This window comes from Theropithecus gelada, chromosome 11, assembly GCF_003255815.1.
Source record: "Theropithecus gelada isolate Dixy chromosome 11, Tgel_1.0, whole genome shotgun sequence".
In the NCBI taxonomy this organism is placed as follows: domain Eukaryota; kingdom Metazoa; phylum Chordata; class Mammalia; order Primates; family Cercopithecidae; genus Theropithecus; species Theropithecus gelada.
This window is the reverse complement of record NC_037679.1, coordinates 54,332,916-54,352,159: the sequence shown is the minus strand read 5'-3', so window position 1 is coordinate 54,352,159 and position 19,244 is coordinate 54,332,916. Positions and strand designations below refer to the sequence as shown.

The 19,244-nt window shown below is 42.0% G+C and overlaps 1 protein-coding gene across 4 annotated transcripts in view; it reads left to right on the top strand.

The window, feature by feature from the left end:
• The first annotated feature begins 1,805 nt into the window (after nucleotides 1–1,805).
• Nucleotides 1,806–19,244, top strand: part of NR2C1 (nuclear receptor subfamily 2 group C member 1) — a 51,252-nt gene continuing 33,813 nt past the window's right edge. For 3 of the 4 annotated variants that reach the window (XM_025401800.1, XM_025401803.1, XM_025401802.1), the window contains exons 1-7: nucleotides 1,806–2,128; nucleotides 8,371–8,431; nucleotides 12,945–13,175; nucleotides 16,066–16,147; nucleotides 17,553–17,732; nucleotides 18,749–18,896; nucleotides 18,984–19,074. In XM_025401800.1, the coding sequence (XP_025257585.1) occupies nucleotides 8,378–8,431; nucleotides 12,945–13,175; nucleotides 16,066–16,147; nucleotides 17,553–17,732; nucleotides 18,749–18,896; nucleotides 18,984–19,074 (786 nt within the window). In that variant the 5' untranslated portion in view covers nucleotides 1,806–2,128; nucleotides 8,371–8,377. The remainder of the gene's footprint in view (nucleotides 2,129–8,370; nucleotides 8,432–12,944; nucleotides 13,176–16,065; nucleotides 16,148–17,552; nucleotides 17,733–18,748; nucleotides 18,897–18,983; nucleotides 19,075–19,244) is intronic. The other variant, XM_025401801.1, reaches the window with a different exon arrangement.

Below are 19,244 nucleotides of genomic sequence, written 5' to 3'. Positions count from 1 at the left end.
TAGGTTTGTGACTTAAGAGCAACAGACTACATACAGCCTAGGTGTGTCTAGGCTAGACCGTCTAGGTTTGTGTAAGTACACTCTATGATGAGCATAAAATGATGAAATTGCCTAAGGACTCATTTCTCAGAACATGTCCCTGACGTGACTATACTTTCATAATTTTCACCTTTGGGACCAGCTTATGGTATTGATAGGGGGCTTCCCTTAACACCAAACCAAATACACAACAAATAATGCTCAAAAGTAGAGGTTGAAAAAAAAATAAAAATCTCACTCTCGCCCAGGCTGGAATGCAATGGTGCCAACACTGGACCAGACTCCTGGGCTCAAGCAATCCTCCCACCTCAGCCTCCTCAGTAACTAGGAATACAGGCCTGTACCCCCATGCCCTTTTTTTTTTTTTTTTTTTTTTTAAGAGATGGAGTTTCTCTATGTTGCCCAGGCTGGTCTCAAACTCCTGGCATCAAGGAAGTCTCCTACCTCAGCCTCCCAAAGCTCTGGGGGCAGAAGCCACTGTGCTCAGCAGAGGTGGATTTCTAATGAGGCATAAAGCATATTTTTACTTGTTAGGGATTGTTTCATGCCTTGATCTCTGTTCGTCTGCCGAGTTCCAAAGAGAAATAACAGAGATATTCTCATTCCCAGCAAACGTTTGTTTTTCCTTCCTTGGATTTCTGCCCTGAGTTTGTGGCTGCTTTCCTACAGTGCCGATCTAAGCTAGGTAAAATAGAAATTTCATGGTAAAACAAAGATTTTTTTAAAAAATAGAAATTTCAAGAATGCTTCAAAATCTAAAGCACAGAGTACTCTGCACACAGGGCATTTATTCCTGCCACACCTTGCTGCTACAGGTGGCCACTATTAGAATGCGATGTTCCATCCAATGTCTCTTCACTTCACAATTTGAAAACGTTTTTTGTAGAGGCGGGGTTTTGTTATCTTGCCCAAGTTAGTCTCCAACTGCTGGCCCAAAGTGATCTTGCCTTGGCCTCCCAGCAGCCACCTGCCTGGTTTTCGTTTCATACATCATTATTTATAGCAGGCATCGTCCTATGCGCTTGGTAATACATCACGGAGCAAAACAGACAATAAAACGGCCATTGAGGATTTCATATATATATATACACACACACATACACACACACACACACACACACTATATATAGAGGATATGGAAAAAATATATATATAGAGAGAGAGAGACTCATTCTGTCACCCAGGCTGGAGTGCAGTGGTGTGATCTTGGCTCACTGCTGTCTCGACTCAGGTGATCCTCCCATCTCAGCCTCCAAGTAATTGGGACGACAGGCACGCGCCAGGACCGCCTAATTTTTTTGCAGAGGCGGGGTTTCGCCATGTTGGCCAGGCTGGTCCCTAACAACTGGGCTCAAGTGATCCGTCCGCCTCGGCCTCCCAACTTGCTGGGATTACAAGCGTGAGCTACCGTGCCCAGTCTCTAGTGATTACATGCTTGCCCTGTTTAGCCATTATGTCTCTCTACTCACAACAGTTTATAATGAAACTTTGCCTTACCATTTGCATGAGTCGGCCTCAGCTTGTCATTATATATAAAGTTTAAATATGATTGGACTCTATCCAGGGCCCAGTTTTCCAGAAATTAGAAACAGATATGCCTAAGACCCAGAGGGTTATTACTCAAATCTGAAACGTTGACTGAAAACTTCCCCTAATGCCCACCTTTGGCAAACAGTGCTTAAACCTTTGCACGTGGCTGCAAAAAGTACCTGGCTGGGGACGCGTAGCTCTGGCGGGGCACTCTGCCTCCAAGCCAAAAGGGGGCAGTGGACTCACAGAGCCGCTGCTCGGCCCTCTGATCCCTCCACCCCACCCTGGGAACGTCACGACCTCCTCTCGCCGCTTCTCCCCGTCGCTAATGCGCAGGCGCTGGCGTGATAGCGCGCCGCCGAGCCAAGAAAGGGGTCACGAACTCTGACCCGCCCAAATACCCAAACACAGAAAACTCCCTCCGCCGTGAATCTCGATCCCCCCTCCCGTGGGTTTCCTTCAACCTCTCTTTCCGGAGCGCCCCCCAATCCAGCAGTGGCAACCGCGGGACTGTCGCGTCGGCGCCCGACGCCGGAGTCAGCGGGGCGCAAAAGCGCCGGTAAGAAGCGCTGGGTGGGGACACCAGCGACCGCGTCGGGGGCGGGGGACTGGGGGTGCCCTTCACCCCAACGGCCAACGGACGCGCTCCCAGGGCATCCCCCGGCCTGCGCCCTGCGGCCAGCGGGGCCGTTCAGTTTGGGCGCGCCGCTTTGGGCTGCTGGAGTTGGGCTGGGAGCGCGGAGCGGCGGCGCCGAATGCGCTGGGTCCCCTGAGAGGCGGGGCGGCGGGACGCGGGGCCGGACGCCGAGCGGCTCGGAGCACACAACTGCCTCTCCCAGTGCGCTCATCGCAACGCCTCTGACCTTTAACCTGCAGGGAAAGCTTCCGCGGTGCCGCAGTTTCCCCCGCCCCGGGGAGCCGCGCGCAGCGCCGGGGCCTCGAAGGCGCACGGCTAACGCCGGAACGAGTGAGTCCCGGGAGAGGCCGACCCTCGGCTAGTGGCCGCAGGTCCCGGCCTGCATCCCCTGCCTAACTCTCATGCTTTCACGGGACGGACAGAATGACGCCCTCCACTTTCACTTTTCTCTCACGACAAATCGGGCCAGGGTCGTCGCTGCCTGTGGACCTGGATCTTTTCAGAAGATACGGAACGGCCCGGGGTCCTCACTGCAGGGGGCATGTCCAAGCTTCCGATAGATAGCTCTTTTGTTAAGAAATTCTTCTTTCAGCTCGTGCAGATACCATTTTGTGCAGTATGAATGTTGCCAAGTTGTCTCATAATCTTCAGTAAGTAGGTCAGTCTTTAAAAAAGTAACCGGAAAGCAAAAGCAAAAGACCTAAAATTAAGGCCTTTAGGGTTTAATACCTCTAGACGTTGTAAATAGACCTTCAATTTTGAGGTTTTTTGAACCATTTCTGCTGTGTGGTTGGTGATACTCGATGATTTTTTTTTTTTTTATGGAGAGGGAGTCTCTCTCTGTCACCCAGGCTGGAATGCCGTGGCGCGATCTCCGCTCGCTACAACCTCCACCTCCCGGGTTCAAGCGATTCTCCTGTCTCAGCCTCCTGAGTAGGTGGGACTACAGGCAGGAGCCACCACACCCAGCTAATTTTTTTTTTTTTTTTTTTTTTGTATTTTTGGTAGAGATGGGGTTTCACCATGTTGGCCAGTATGGTCTCGATATTCTGACCTCGTGAGCCACCCACCTCGGCCTTCCAAAGTGCTGGGATTACAGGCGTGAGCCACCGCGCCCGGTCGATGATTGTTTTTAAACTGCTTTAAGTCCAGTTAGTAAATCTGAAAAAGCGATGTGTATTTCTATCATTAAAAGTGGGTCGTGGCTGGGCGCGGTATCTCACACCTGTAATCCCAGAACTTTGGGAGGCCTAGGCGGGCGGATCATCTGAGGTCAGGAGTCCGAGACCAGCCTGACCAACATGGAGAAACCCCGTTTGTAGTAAAAATACAAAATGAGCCGGGCGTGGTGACGCACGCCTGTGATCCCATCATCTCCAGAGGCTGAGGCAGGAGAATCGCTTGAACCTGGGAGGCGGAGGTTGCTGTGAGCAGAGATCGCGCCATTGCACTCCAGCCTGGGCAACAAGAGCGAAACTCCATCTCAAAAAAGAAAAAAAGTGGGTCGCATGAAATGTTGCTAATCTTAGTCTTTCAAGGGGCATGTTAGTGTCTTCTAGGAAGGGTTTTTTTTGTTTGTTTTATAGAAATGGTGGAGGGCCTCATTTTGTTGTCCAGACTGATCTCTGGTCTCAAGCTGTCCTCCTGCCTCAGCCTGTTGAGTAGCTGGAATTACAGGCACTGCATCCTAAGGAAGGATTTTGAGGGAGCAAACATCCCCAAAATATCTACCATCTGGGTGTCTGCCACACAGTGTATAATCTCTACTCTTGGGGAATAAAAACAAAACAGCATACAATAAATAATAGGATAAATATAATTCGTTGCCTTTTTTCAGTCACAAGACCATCTGCAGCCTCTTAAAGTCTTTTATGAACTGTCTCTAGAAAAATGTACCTTTAGATAAAATTTACATACAGTATTAGGAGTTAACAGAAATCTATTTCTGAATCCTAGTTAACAACCTTAGTCTACACAATAAATGCTAGACCCTTGAAGAAAGACTAGGTGAAAAACTATGAACCAATTTTTTTTTTTTTCCCCCCAGACGGAGTTTTGCTCTTGTTTCCCAAGCTGGAGTGCAATGGTACGATCTCGGCTGACTGCAACCTCCGCCTCCTAGATTCAAGCGATTCTCTTGCCTCAGCCTCCCATGTAGCTGTTACCACAGGCACCATCCACCACACCTGGCTAAATTCTTGTGTTTTTGGTAGAGATGGGGTTTCACCATGTTGGCCGGGCTGGTCTTGAACTCTTGACCTCAGGTGATCCACATGCCTTGGCCTCCTAAAGTGCTGGGATTACAGGCAGGAGCCCTGGCTTGAACCAAATCTTAAAGGTCAGGTGGGATTTAAATGAGGGAGAAAGTAGGAATATGTTGGGGAATAAAGCATGTGATAGTTTGACCTGAAGAGGCCCCCTCTTGACAGTGACAGGAAATGAGAATGGGGGAAGTCGGATTATAAAAGAACCCTCCCTTGTGTTCACAGTGCCAGACACCTTGTGAAAGCATAATAAATATTGAATGAATACCAAGGGAAGGGATTAAAACTTTGTTCCTTTGCCATTAAAGCAGCACTGATGGTCTGAAGTTGAAGAATAAGGATGTGATTTAGTTCTGTAAGTCGTTCTGTGAATGCCAGGCCCATAGTAAGCATTCAACAAGTATTTGTTGAATGGAAGAAAATCGAATAAATTTTTGAGCCCGTGAATATGAACATTTTTAAGGCTCTTGGTATACATTGGCAAATGACTTCTAGGAAGGTTAAAACAGTCTAACCTTTTACTAACAGTATATAAAGAATGTGTGTGTTGGCTGGGTACAGTGCCTCATACCTGTAATCCCAACACTTCCGGAGACTGAGGTGGGCGGATCACTTGAGGTCAAGAGTTCGAGACCAGCCTGGCCAACGTGGTGAAACTCTTTCTTTACAAAAAAATACAAAAAGTAGCTGGGCATGGTAATGCATGCCTGTAACCCCAGTTACTCGGGAGGCTGAGGCAGGAGAATTGCTTGAACCTGGGAGGCAGAGGTTGCAGTGAGCTGAGATTGCACCACTGCACTCCAGCCTGGGTGACAGAGCAAGGTTCTGTCTCAAAAAAAAAAAAAAAAAACTTGGAAATTTTACTTTTGTATTGGCTGCTCAAGGCCGGTTTATCAGGCTGGATCCTATTTGAAGCTGGGAAGAATGGGAAGAAAACAGACACTGCTATCAGAGCAGCCTTAACTTATACCATTGCTTATCTTCTTTCTCATCTCTTCAGGGTAGAGATCGTCTTTATTATCCTATCCCAGTGTCAGACATAGATCCTGGAACTCAACTGAAAGGTGTAGTTAGGGAAAGGGAAAGTTGCTCTTTTTTATAAGATTGAGAATCTTCCTTCAGTGGCATCCATGAAGGAAGGATGGATGGATGGATGGTTGGATGCATAGATGCATACATAGATGCATGGATGCATGGATGGATGGATGGATTAATAAATGTTTAAAATCATTCTTTCAGTCATCCAGTCACAAAATTTTGGGGAAAAAAAGGAATGTGTGTGTTGCCTTATCTTCGGAGTTAAATTTAGTCTTGGAAAATATATAGTTATATGTGATGGGGATGTGTTCTGAGAAATGCATCCCTAAGTGATTTTATCATGAATGAACATCATAGAGCATACTTACACAAAACTAAGTGATATAACTTACCATACACCTGGGCTATACAGTATAGCCTGTTGCTCTTAGTTTGCAAACCCACACAGCATGTTAATTTAGTGAATACTGCAGGCAGTTTTAACACAGTAGTATTTGTGGAAGTAAAAAATCTAAACATAGAAGAGGTACAGTAAAAATAGTGTTACGGGTGTAATCTTGTGGTACCGCTATTTTATATGCAGTCTCATTCATTGATTAAAACATCATGCAGTACATGACTATTAATCTAGTGAGTCCCTGGAATTCATTCAGATAAACAAATAGTTTATCTTCCTAAGTTTTCATTATGAAGTGACTTCTTTGAGTCTAATGCACCAATGCACTGGTGTTGATTTTAGGATTTCTGGAAAAGATTTCTTACTTTTTATTACTTTAATTTTTGTGGTAATACTTGTATTTAAGCAAAATTTAAAAGCACCAAACACTTATTCAGTGAAAAATAAGCCTCCCATTCCTGTTCCCAAACTTACAGTTTCTTTCCTTGGAGGTAGTTATTGGAACCGTTTTCTTTCTTATGTGTCCTTTAAGGTGTAGTTTTTCTTTTTCTTTTTTTTTTTTTTTTTTTTTTTTTTTTGAGACGGAGTCTCGCGCTGTGTCACCCAGGCTGGAGTGCAGTGGCGCGATCTCGGCTCACTGCAAGCTCCGCCTCCCAGGTTCAGGCCATTCTCCTGCCTCAGCCTCCGAGTAGCTGGGACTACAGGCGCCCGCCACCACGCCCGGCTAGTTTTTTTTGTATTTTTAGTAGAGACGGGGTTTCACCATGTTAGCCAGGATGGTCTCGATCTCCTGACCTCGTGATCCGCCCGCCTCGGCCTCCCAAAGTGCTGGGATTACAGGCTTGAGCCACCGCGCCCGGCCTCTTTTTCTTTTTTTCTCTTTTGAGACGGAGTCTCACTCTGTCACCCAGGCTGGAGTGTAGTGGCGCGATCTTGGCTCACTACAGCCTCCGCCTTCCAAGTTCAAGGGATTCTTCTGCCTCAGCTTCTCAAGTAACTAGGATTACGGGCACCCACCACCATGCCTGGCTAATTTTTTTTTTTCTTTTTTTTTTTTTGAGACAGAATTTCACTCTTGTGGCCCAAGCTGGAGTGCAATGGCATGATCTTGGCTCACTGCAACCTCCGCCTCCCAGGTTCAAGCAATTCTGCTTCAGCCTCCCGAGTACCTGGGATTACAGGCATGTGCCACCACGCCTGGCTAATTCTGTATTTTTAGTAGAGATGGCATTTCACCATGTTGGCCAGGCTGGTCTTGAACTCCTGATCTCAGGTGATCAGCCCATCTTGGCCTCCCATAGTGCTGGGAGTACAGATGTGAGCCACTGGGGCTGGCCCAAGTGTAGATTTTCTTGTCTTTAGGCAGCATTTGAAAGTTTTATTTGCCTACCTAGATCTTGCATGTTTCTTGCTAGGTTTATGCCTGAGTGTTATGGGCTGAATTCAGTTCTCCCACAAAATCACATGAATCCCAAATTCCTGTGTTGATATCCTAACCACCAGTACCGCAGAATTGAGTATATTTGGAAATAAGACCTTAAAAGAGATAATTGAGTTAAAATTAGTTCATTAGAGTATGCCGTAATCCAAAATAACAGATGTCTTTCTATGAAGAGATTATGACACAGGCACTCAGAGGGAAGACTGTATAAACATCTAAAGATACATGGAGGGCTGGGGCTGGGTGCAGTGGTTCACGCCTGTAATCCCAGCACTTTGGGAGGCCAAGGCAGGTGGATCACGAGGTCAGGAGATCAAGACCATCCTGGCTAACACAGTGAAACCCTGTCTCTACTAAAAATACAAAAAAATTAGCCAGTGTGGTGGCAGGTGCCTGTAGTTCCAGCTACTCGGGAGGCTGAGGCAGGAGAATGGCATGAACCCAGGAAGTGGAGCTTGCAGTGAGCCAAGATCGTGCCACTGCACTCCAACCTGGGTGACAAAGCGAGACTCCATCTCCAAAAAAAAAAAAGATACATGGAGGGCTGGGCGTGGTGGCTCATGCCAATTCAATTCCAACACTTGGGAGGCTGAGACAGGAAGATTGAGCCCAGGAGTTTGAGGCCAGCCTGGGCAACACAGTGAGATCCCATCTGTACAAAAAATAAAAAATTAGCCAGGTGTGGTGGTGTATACCAGTAGTTCCAGCTCCTCAGGAGGCTGAGGTGGGAGGATCACTTGAGCCCAGGAGGTTAAGACTGCAGTGAGCTGTGATGGTACCACTACACTCCAGCCTGGGTGATAGAGTGAGGCCTTGTTTTTAAAAAAGAAAAAAAAAAGACATGGAAAAGGCAACCATGAACGGAAAAGAGACTTCAGAAAAAGCCAACCCTCCCACTTCAACTAGATTATTTTGAAGCAAATCTTAAATATCATATAGTTTTATTTATAAATTATTTAATAAAAGTGTTTTTGTGAATTTAATTATAAAGCATCTTTTTATTTTTGGCAGGACATCTTGGCAGTTAGATCATGGCAACCATAGAAGAAATTGCACATCAAATTATTGAACAACAGATGGGAGAGGTATGTCTAGTTTACAGTTGATGCACTGACCCACCAAACTTTTATAATTCATACTAAATGCATATACCAGGTTCTGGAGTTCCAGAAATAAAAGATATTCCCTAACTTAAGATAGCTTTTCAAGCTACTGAGAGATAGTTGAATAATCAGACAATTCATAGTAGAATGTGGTAAGTTCTGTGACAGGTCATTGTATCAGGTGCAATGGGAGCACAGAAGAAAAACAATTGAAAGGAATGAAGGGAAGGAAGGAAGGAAGGAAATTAAAGAGCTGTAGAGTGAGTAGGAATGCTTTTGGAGGGAATGCTTTTTAGAGGGTACAATCTGAGACCAGTTTTGGTGGGATCAGAAGGAGTTCAGTGTCAATACTGACATCTTCATTTTTTTAAATGGTTACCTCCTAATACTTACTAATAGATACCAGATAATTTGGAAGTTCTCAAAGTATTATCTGGGGACACTTTCAGAGAATCAACCAGGTGAAGACCATTTTTTTATAATACCGAAATGTTATTTGCCATTTCGGTATTGTTCTCTCCCAGGTATACAGTGGAATTTTCTACAGACTGTGTGACGTGATTATACTGTACGATATAATTTGTCAACATTTATAAGGTGTACATAACTCACTGAATCATTGCTTTCCAGATGACCAGTGTATAATGTTACAAAATTATGCATGAGTGAAGGATCCATTTAAATTGCAGGATAGACCAACAGATTTTAATATAGTTTATGACTCTACCTTGCAGCTAACCTTTGAAAAACTGCCACTTGTTGAGTTGATATAGTATCAAAGAACAACTTTCACAGTTTGAAAAGGGTATTAAAATATCCTTCCCCTTTTCAACCAATAAATATGAAACTGAATTTTCTTTACCATATATATGGTGAAGAAATATATTTCCGGCTGATTTTTTGTGACCATTTTCCGTGCTTACGTACCTGGCTAATGTTTTGTATATTTTATAGCAACAGGGTTTTGCCAAGTTGTCCAGCCTGGTCTGGAACTCCTGACCAGGAGCAGTCCACTCGCCTTGGCCTTCCAAAGTGCTGGGATTACAGGTGTGAGGTACTGTGCCCAGCCTCATTATAACCAAAACAACATAGTCCAACAGATTAAATGAAGAAACAGATACGAGATTCCAACTTCTGTTAAACCAGACTTTATTAAAGCAATATGTAGGAATGTAAAACAAAGCCATTCTCTCCACTACATTTTTGTTTGTTTGGAAAATAAAGTTTTTAGTCATTAAGAAATAGGTTATAAAGGGTACCAAAAAAAATAGGATGAATGAATTAGACCTAGTCTGTGATAGCACAACAGACAGACTATAGTCAATAATTTTTTATTTTTATTTTTTGAGACGGAGTCTCGCTCTGTTGTCCAAGCTGAAGTGCAGTGGCGCTGTCTCGGCTCACTGCAATTCTCCGCCTCCCTGGTTCAATTGATTCTCCTGCCTCAGCCTCCCAAGTCGCTGGGATTACAGGCGCTTGCCACCAAGCCTGGCTAAATTTGTATTTCTAGTAGAGATGGGGTTTCAGCATGTTGGTCAGGCTGGTCTCGAGCTCCTGACCTCGTGATCCGCCCGCCTCAGCCTCCCAAAGTACTGGAATTATAGGCTTGAGCCCCTGCGCCCAGCCAATAATAATTTAATTATACATTTAAAAATAACTAAAATAGTATAATTGATTGATTGTAACATACAGGATAAATGCTTGAGGGGATGGATGCCCTATTTTTCCATGCAGTTCTTACGTATTGCCTGCCTGTATCAAAACATCTCATGTACCCATGAAAATTAAAAATAAATTTAAAAAAATTATGTTAACATTTAATGGGTTGTTAATTTTTAAATGAATCAACTATTTTTAAAATCTCTCTTTGAATTTCTAACTCACATGCAGAAAACCCCATCCCTACTAAAATACAAAAAATTAGCCAGGTGGGGTGGCCGGTGCCTGTAGTCCCAGCTACTTGGGAGGCTGAGGCAGGAGAATCGCTTGAACCCAGGTTGCAGCGAGCCGAGATGGCACCACTGCACTCTAGCCTGGGCGACAAGAGTGGAACTCCGTCTCAAAAAAAAAAAAACTCTTCGGAACCCTCAGTAATATTTTAGCCTATAAAGTGGTCCTGAAACCTAAGAACTGTTTCCATTATTTACTACTCTTCTCTATTGAAGGCTCTTTGGATTGCCTAAATATTCAATTATTATAATTATTATGCTGCAGTAATGTCCTTTTACTCATTTAAGCAGAATGTTTCAACCCAAGAGCAGTTGGACCATGAATGCGCTAAATGCTCTTCTCTAAGAAATCAGTATGAACTATTAGTCTTTTATCCAATACAACTTGCTTTAGGTAGAAACTGATTAGTGAATCAGAACTTTGTTTTAAATTTTGCATAGAAAAGAATACTGAAATAATTTCAGGAAAATAAAAATAGAAAAAGTTTGGTACAGAAGGAACAGGATTGGAATTTTGGAAAATTAGAAACAAACCAACTTTGCCATTTTAAAATTGAATCAAGGAATTTAATTGGCTTGATGATGTTTACTCTGTAATATATTTGCTGAATAACAGAAACTCTGAATGCTGAAATAGTTCTGTATATTCATGAACTTTTTCCTCCCCCCAGATGGCAGATGGCAGTTCTGTCCTCCCAGTTGCTCAAGCCAAAATTTTATAATCGTCCTTGACTCTTCTTTCTTCATATTCCACTTCAGTCCATCAGCATATTTTGTTACTTTTCTCTTCTTAAAATAAATAAATCCCAATTTAATTGTTTTTCACCCCCAGCTTGGCTACTACCCTGTTCCTGGCCAGTATTTCTGCCCATATGTCATAACCACATATTGATGGTATCTGCAATAGTGTCCTTTCTGATCTCCCTTAATTTTACTTCTGAACTTTTTTTTTTGAGACAGACACTTGCTCTGTCACCCAGGCTGGGGTGCAGTGGTGCGCTCTCGGCTCATTGCAACCTCCTCCTCCCCGGTTCAAGTGATTCTCCTGCCTCAGCTTCCCAAATAGCTGGAGTTACAGGCACATGCCACCATGCCCAGCTAATTTATTGTATTTTTAGTAGAGACGGGATTTCACTGTGTTAGCTAGGATGGTCTCAATCGCCTGACCTCATGAGCTGCCTGTCTCGGCCTCCCAAAGTGCTGGGATTACAGGCATGAGCCACTGTGTCCAGTCCTTTTTTTTTTTTTTGAGGCAGAGTCCTGCTCTGTCTCCCAGGCTGGAGCATAGTGATGTAATCCCAGCTTACTGCAACTTCTGCCTCCAAGGTTCAAGTGATTCTCTTGTCTCAGCCTCCCCAGTTGCTGGGATTACAGGCGCCCATCACCATGCCCAGCTAATTTTTATATTTTAGTAGAGACAGGCTGTCGTCATGTTGGCCAGGCTGGGCTTGAACGCCTGACCTCAAGGGATCCACCTGCCTCAGCCTCCCAAGGTGCTGATTATGGGCGTGAGCCACTGCACCCGGCCTGCACTTGAACATTTGCAGTCTGTTCTTCACACTAAATTTAGAATACTTTTTTTATACTTTTTTTTTTTTTTTGAGACAGGGTCTCACAGTGTTGCCCAGTCTGGTCTCGAACTCCTGGCCTCAAGTGATCCTCCTGCCTCAGCCTCCCAAGTAGCTGGGATTATAGATGCATGTCAGTGTGCCTGTCTGATTCCTTTTTAAAAAGTAAAATCCTGTCACTCCTCTGCTCCAAACCCTCTGGTGGCTCTCTATTTCACACAGTAGGAAATCTAGACTTTCGTTTGGCCTATAAAGCCCTCTAAGTCCCAGCTGTCACTCAGATCCCATATTCTAGTGTAATCCCTGTCTTCCCTTCTGTCTTACTCATCATATATCTCTATCACTGTGCCTTGTGCCTCACATGTGTCAAACACCCTCCCTCCTGCCCTGGGACCTACTTATATGCTCTGTTTCCTCTACCTGGAATGTTCTTCCCCTAGGTAGTCGTAACCCTTGGTCTGTTTCTTCACTCAGGACTGTGCAAAAATGACACCTCCTTAGAGTGAACTTCTCTCGTTGCCCTCATTCTGTTACTGTCTCACCTTACCTTGTTTTTCTTCATAGCACTTAGTACCCCCTGACAATATTATTATTTGCTTATTTATTATCTGTCTTTCCCCACTAAAATAAAAGCTTCATGAAGGCAAAAGTTTTGTTTTATTCACTGCTACATCCCAGTATGCAGAACAGCTAATATAAATCACCCAATATATGTTTGTCTAAATGGAACATGGGAGGGAAGGGGAAGGAGGGAATCAAAATAGTGAAGTCAAAATGTTCTTACTATTGTACATTTGTTTGCACATTTGTTTATTTCTGTAGGATAGAATTTTGTGGCAATAGAATTGGTATTTTAAAAGGTACGTGTGTGTTATATTGAATATATATGAAATGATGTGTTTTTGTAAGAAGATAATTGTGTCATTAAAGAAAAATAAATGATTGAGTTTAATTGATTATTTTTCATGATTTTGTTAGATTGTTACAGAGCAGCAAACTGGGCAGAAGATCCAGATTGTGACAGCACTTGATCACAATACCCAAGGCAAGCAGTTCATTCTGACAAATCATGATGGCTCTACTCCAAGCAAAGTCATTCTGGCCAGGCAAGATTCCACTCCAGGAAAAGTTTTCCTTACAACTCCAGATGCAGCAGGTGTCAACCAGTTATTTTTTACCACTCCTGATCTGTCTGCACAACACCTGCAGGTAAATAACTATAGAAGTGTCTTTTCCTCTTATATAGATAAAAAGTTTTTTTAATCATAAGCCCTGCCATGAAGACTTTAGATCTACATATATTCAGTAGGAAAAAAATGCATAAAATTATGTGCAACACAGTATCTACAGTGATAGCTCTCTCCTATGAGCTACTGTACTTTCCTCACAGCCATATATTTTGGGGGATTATTTGTTGCATACAGTAAGATCCACTCTGGCTATTGTAGCCAGGACGATGGGACAGCCTTTAATAAAGGATATAGAGAGCTTGCAGAATTGTTAGGAAGGTTGAAGAAACAGTTCTAGGCCAGGTTTTCAAGAATGACTATTGGAGCATGCTGCAAAACTGGCTTCTAAGAGACCTAGTACTTCTGCATAATTAGGAAATTGTCAACTCAGGAGCAGCTTTTGTAGCTGTATTTTCCAGAACCAAGCTGCCTGTGCTACAAATAGGAAGCTGCCAAATCAAGAAGTTTGGACTATAGCTGCTGGCATCAGCATTGTGCCTCCTTTGTTGTCTTGCACATCTTCATGAAATAGCAAGCAGTGTAGTCATGGTCTCCTGCTTTACTCTGAAGTAGTATATATTAACATTACATCATTTTAGTTTTTGCTAGAATAGAAAACTACACATTATTCTTCAAAAACTCAAAAACTTTTATACACCACATGCCTGTGGGGTTACATCGATGGTTTCACTGCTGGCTGTTATGATCGAATACAAATATAATGTACTCTGAAGTTGCCTTCAGAAACTTTTTGAAGGGGGTCTACTTAAAATTGGGTTCCATCTTTTATGATGAAAAACTCATGAAAGAAAATTCCTCTTTGATTGACAAACTGAATTCATAAAACATGAAATTTTGCCTATATATCCTGATATCATCTGTTCATCCAATGATATTTGTATTAGTTTTGGAAATAAAGGTAGAAAGTGGATACAGTCACAGATTTATAAGAAGTTATTTTATCAACAAGACAAGTCACAAAAAAAGTATAACATTATACGTACCTTAATTTCTCTTTCTTAAAGTAGTAGACTTGATTTTTTGAGTCTGGCGCCTTAGACCACTCGGCTATCCTGACACCCTGTAGACTTGATTTTTTAGAATAGTTTTAGATTTTCAGAAAAACTGAGCATATAGAACAGAGTTCTCATATTACTCCCCCATAAATACACACAGTTTCCCCTATTATTAACATTTTACATTCATGATATATTACAATTAATGAGCAATACTGATACAATGTTAACTAAGTTTATAGGTGTTTAGATTTTCCTTAGTTTTTGCCTAATGGCTTTTTTTTGTCCCAGGATCCCATCCAGGATACCTTCCTGCATTGCGTTGACATGTCTCCTTAGGCTTCTCTTGGCTAGGACAGTTTCTCAGACTTTCCTTGTTTTTGATGACCTTGACAGTTGTGTGAGGAGTACTGGCCAGGTATATTATAGGATGCCCCACTATTGGACTTGGTCTGATGTTTTTCTCAGGAACGTGGGCAAATCCCTTCATCTCTTAATATCTCCTTCCAGACTTAGGAATAATAGATAAAAGATCAGCAGCATTTGTAACAGGTAGGCTATTAAAGAAAAGAGTAATACTTGCCATAGATGCTTTCATAGGACATCTAGTACCAGAAGTTTTTGTTTTGTTTAAGTACTTATTGAAGACTGATTTTTGTGGTGATATAAGAAGAAATGATGCTATATATTACATAGTAAGGGGCAGTCATTTTAAGAACCATTTAAAGTTGGTAAAATCAGAAGTATTCCTGAAGGAGTTCAAATGCCATACCATTTTTTTAATTGAATTTATTTGTTCACATTTCAAGATTGAAAGAAAATGATGAAAAAGTTGAAAGATAAACCTAAAGGAAGAAACTAGTTTCCTTTTTTTTTTCTTTAGACGGAGTCTCGCTCTGTCTCCTAGGCCAAAGTACAGTGGTATAGTCTCGGCTCACTGCAACCTCTGCCTCCAGGGTTCAAGTGATTCTCCTGCCTCAGCCTCCCAAGTAGCTGAGATTAACAGGCATACACCACCACACTTGGCTAATTTTTTGGTTTTTTTTTTTTTTTTTTTTTTTTGAGATGGAGTCTTGCTCTGTCGCCCGGGCTGGAGTGCAGTGGCTGGATTTCAGCTCACTGCAAGCGCCGCCTCCCGGGTTTACGCCATTCTCCTGCCTCAGCCTCCCGAGTAGCTGGGACTACAGGCGCCTGCCACCTCGCCCGGCTATTTTTTTTTTTAGTAGAGACGGGGTTTCACCGTGTTAGCCAGGATGGTCTCGATCTCCTGACCTCGTGATCCGCCCGTCTTGGCCTCCCAAAGTGCTGGGATTACAGGCTTGAGCCACCGCACCCGGCCAATTTTTTGTATTTTTAGTAGAGACAGGGTTTCACCACATTGGCCAGGCTGGTCTTGAACTCCTGATCTCAGGTGGTCTGCCTGCCTCAGCCTCCCAAAGTGCTGGGATTACAGGTGTGAGCCACCACACCCGGCCTTTTTTTGTTTTTTAAAGAAGAAACTAGTTTCCTTTGCCAGTATCTTATTAGCTGTGCCTAGTGATGAGCTTTTTAAGTCCATACTTTTGTATAGCAACCACATCTGCATGATTATAATTACCTCAAGGAAATTTATTTATAGCCCCTTTTCTATTTAAAAGGTTCAGAGTTATCTCTTTATGCTATTACAAGCTTATTTTTGTCACGTCATTCCACATGGAAAGGTTCTGAGCTCTTCATAGAGTACAAAGTTTAAAAATAACTTGTGAAAAAGAAAGCAACAAAGCAAGACCAACTGAATGTTCTTTAATTTTTTTAATAGAATGAGTGCTACTGAGTAACAACAGGTTTTTGTTTTGTTTTGTTTTGTTTTTTTAGCTCCTAACAGATAATTCTTCTCCAGACCAGGGACCAAATAAGGTTTTTGATCTTTGCGTAGTGTGTGGAGACAAAGCATCAGGTAACACTAAGAATAACCTCCTGAAAATAAAAAAAGAAAAAAAAATAACCTCCTATATGTGTCGTGTTGTTGAAATAACTACCACACTACCATGTTTCTTCTACTTAAAGTATGTCACTTTTATGGTTAATATTTGTAGCCTATAAAATTTAACTAATTTTTTCCCGAAGTTCTTTTTTTGTGATAGAGTCTCACTGTTGCTCTGGCTGGAATGCAGTGGCGTGATCTCAGCTCACTGCAGCCTCTGCCTCCTGGATTCAAGCAATTCTCCTGCCTCGGCCTCCCAAGTAGCTGGGGCTACAGGTGTGTGCCAGCACACACGGCTAATTTTTGTATTTTTGTTAGAGATGGGGTTTCACCATGTTGGCCAGGCTTGTCTCAAACTCCTGACCTCAGGTGATCCACCCTCCCCTCCTTGGCCTCTCAAAAGTGCTGGAATTACAGGAGTGAGCCACCGTGCCTGGTTCCAAAGCTCTTTATTCACTTATATTTTTTTTTACTTCAGTGCAGTTTTAATTTGATTTGTAATGAAATAAAATGCATATTTCACTTTTGAAGGTGAATATGTAAAAAAAAATTTTTTTTTTTTTTTTGAGATGGAGTCTTGCTATGTTGTCCTGACTGGAATGCAGTGGTGCAATCTTGGCTCACTGCAACCTCTCCCTCATGGGTTCAAGCAATTTTCCTGCGTTGGCCTTCTGGGTAGCTGGGATGACAGGTGCGTGCCACCACGCCCGGCTAATTTTTGTATTTTTAGTAGAGATGGGCTTTCACCATGTTGGCCAGACTGATCTCGAACTCCTGACCTCAAGCGATCCACCTGCTGTGGCCTCCCAAAGTGCTGGGATTACAGGCATGAACCACCATGCCCAGCTGTAGAAAAATGTTTTAATGTGAAAACTAGAAATTTTGGCCAAGGAATCATTTAAAAATGATGACTTCTGATCTTTACTAATATATTACATTAGGCCAGGTGAGATGGCTCATGCCTGTAATCCCAGCACTTTGGGAGTGGAGGCAGGAGGATCGCTTGAGGCCAGGAGTTCAAGACTAACCTGGGCAAGATGGCAAGACTGTCTCTACAAAAAAAAAATAACAAAACTGGTCAGGTGTGGTGGCACAAGCCTGTAGTTCCAGCTACTTGGGGATATCACTTGAGTCCAGTAGTTCGAGACTGCAGTGAACTGTGATTGCACCATTGCACTTCAGCCTGGGCCACAGAGTGAGATCCTGTCTCTAAAAAAATTACAACAAATAAATAAAAATAACTTCTAAAAATGTTTTTTATGTCAGGAGCTCAAAAATCAGTTTCACCTCATGTTGTTTAAAGGGAAGAAATTGGCTTATTTCATGTCTGTTCTGAAATAATGTGACTTTTATGTTTTCTTAAACATTTTATCTCTAGGACGTCATTATGGAGCAGTAACTTGTGAAGGCTGCAAAGGATTTTTTAAAAGAAGCATCCGAAAAAATTTAGTATATTCATGTCGAGGATCAAAGGATTGTATTATCAATAAGCACCACCGAAACCGCTGTCAATACTGCAGGTTACAGAGATGTATTGCGTTTGGAATGAAGCAAGACTGTATGTATTAGCTTTTAAGGAGAAAATACTTTTTAAAGATTCCAGCAAACTAGAAGAGTATTGAAATTAACAAATTAAAATAGGTTAAATATGTATACTTTTTAGTTTACAGTTTTCCAACTAAAAATATAAGAATACAGACATACGTATGTATTTTTTATTTTTTCAACTAATATTTATTGAATACCTGTGTAAAAAGCACATATTTGTAGTTTGGCAGCAAGTTTAACTAGCTTAAGATACCAGTTTACTTTTTGATTAAACTACTCAAAGGTGATTAGTAAGATAATGACAATACCTAGTATTGATTGAGCTTGCACTATGCTAGACACTGCACTTAGCATATGTATTAAGTTACTCTCACAGCAATTCTCTGCAGTAGGTACCAGGTTACCCATTTTACATTTGGGTAAACAGGTTGAGAAACCTGCTCAAGGTCATACAACTAATATAAGTGGCATAAGCTGGCTTTGAATCCTGGCAGTTTAACAACCTTACTGTACTATCTCCTAAGTGTTATGAGATAAAATTCTTACAAATACTATGTATTATATTTTAGAAAGGAAGACCAAGTAGTTGAATTACTTCTCAAAAATCTCTTGCCCTTCATTAATAAAAGATCTACCTTAGGCCTTTTTGTTCCTTTCAGTATTTTTTCAATGGATTAAATTTCACTTCATTTTGTTTAAAGCTCTCATATAGATAGGTAAGTGACTACTAACTTTAGTTCTTTCTTCTTGATGGTGAACTTTTAAAAAAGAGTTCCTTTTCATTTTTATCACAGGAATGGGGGAGCAGGGAGAGAAAAAAGAATGAGAGATGCAAATTGGTTAGTTTTACTAATCTAAAGCAACTTTGTTGAACTCGCACATAATTTCTAAAGATTGATGGTTATCTTTGGAGTTTAGTATGGTAGCCATGTCTCCTATTAGCAGCATTAAGCTTACCTACAGCTTACATTTATAATTGTCTGTAAATCCTATATTGTGATATAATAGTTTAACACATTTTTGTAGCTGTCCAATGTGAAAGAAAACCCATTGAAGTATCACGAGAAAAATCTTCCAACTGTGCCGCTTCAACAGAAAAAATCTATATCCGAAAGGACCTTCGTAGCCCATTAACTGCAACTCCAACTTTTGTAACAGATAGTGAAACTACAAGGTAAAGTAAAACAGACACTGAGTAGCTGGTCATTTTGTTTTTCTTCCCAATGAAACTCAGGCCAAAATGTGTGCTTATTTGTTACAGGTCAACAGGACTTTTAGATTCAGGAATGTTCGTGAATATTCATCCATCTGGAGTAAAAACTGAGTCAACTGTGCTGATGACATCAGATAAGGTGTGTTTAGTACAATTTAAAGCTTAGATTTTTTAAGCATTTTAAAATGTTTCCTAATCGCTTCCTTTGCTTTGGTAAATTGCTTTATTCTTAAATACTCCACATTACAAGATGCCTTTTTTTTTTTTTTAACGTAAATTAGAAATGTTCAGCCGGGCATGGTGGCTCAC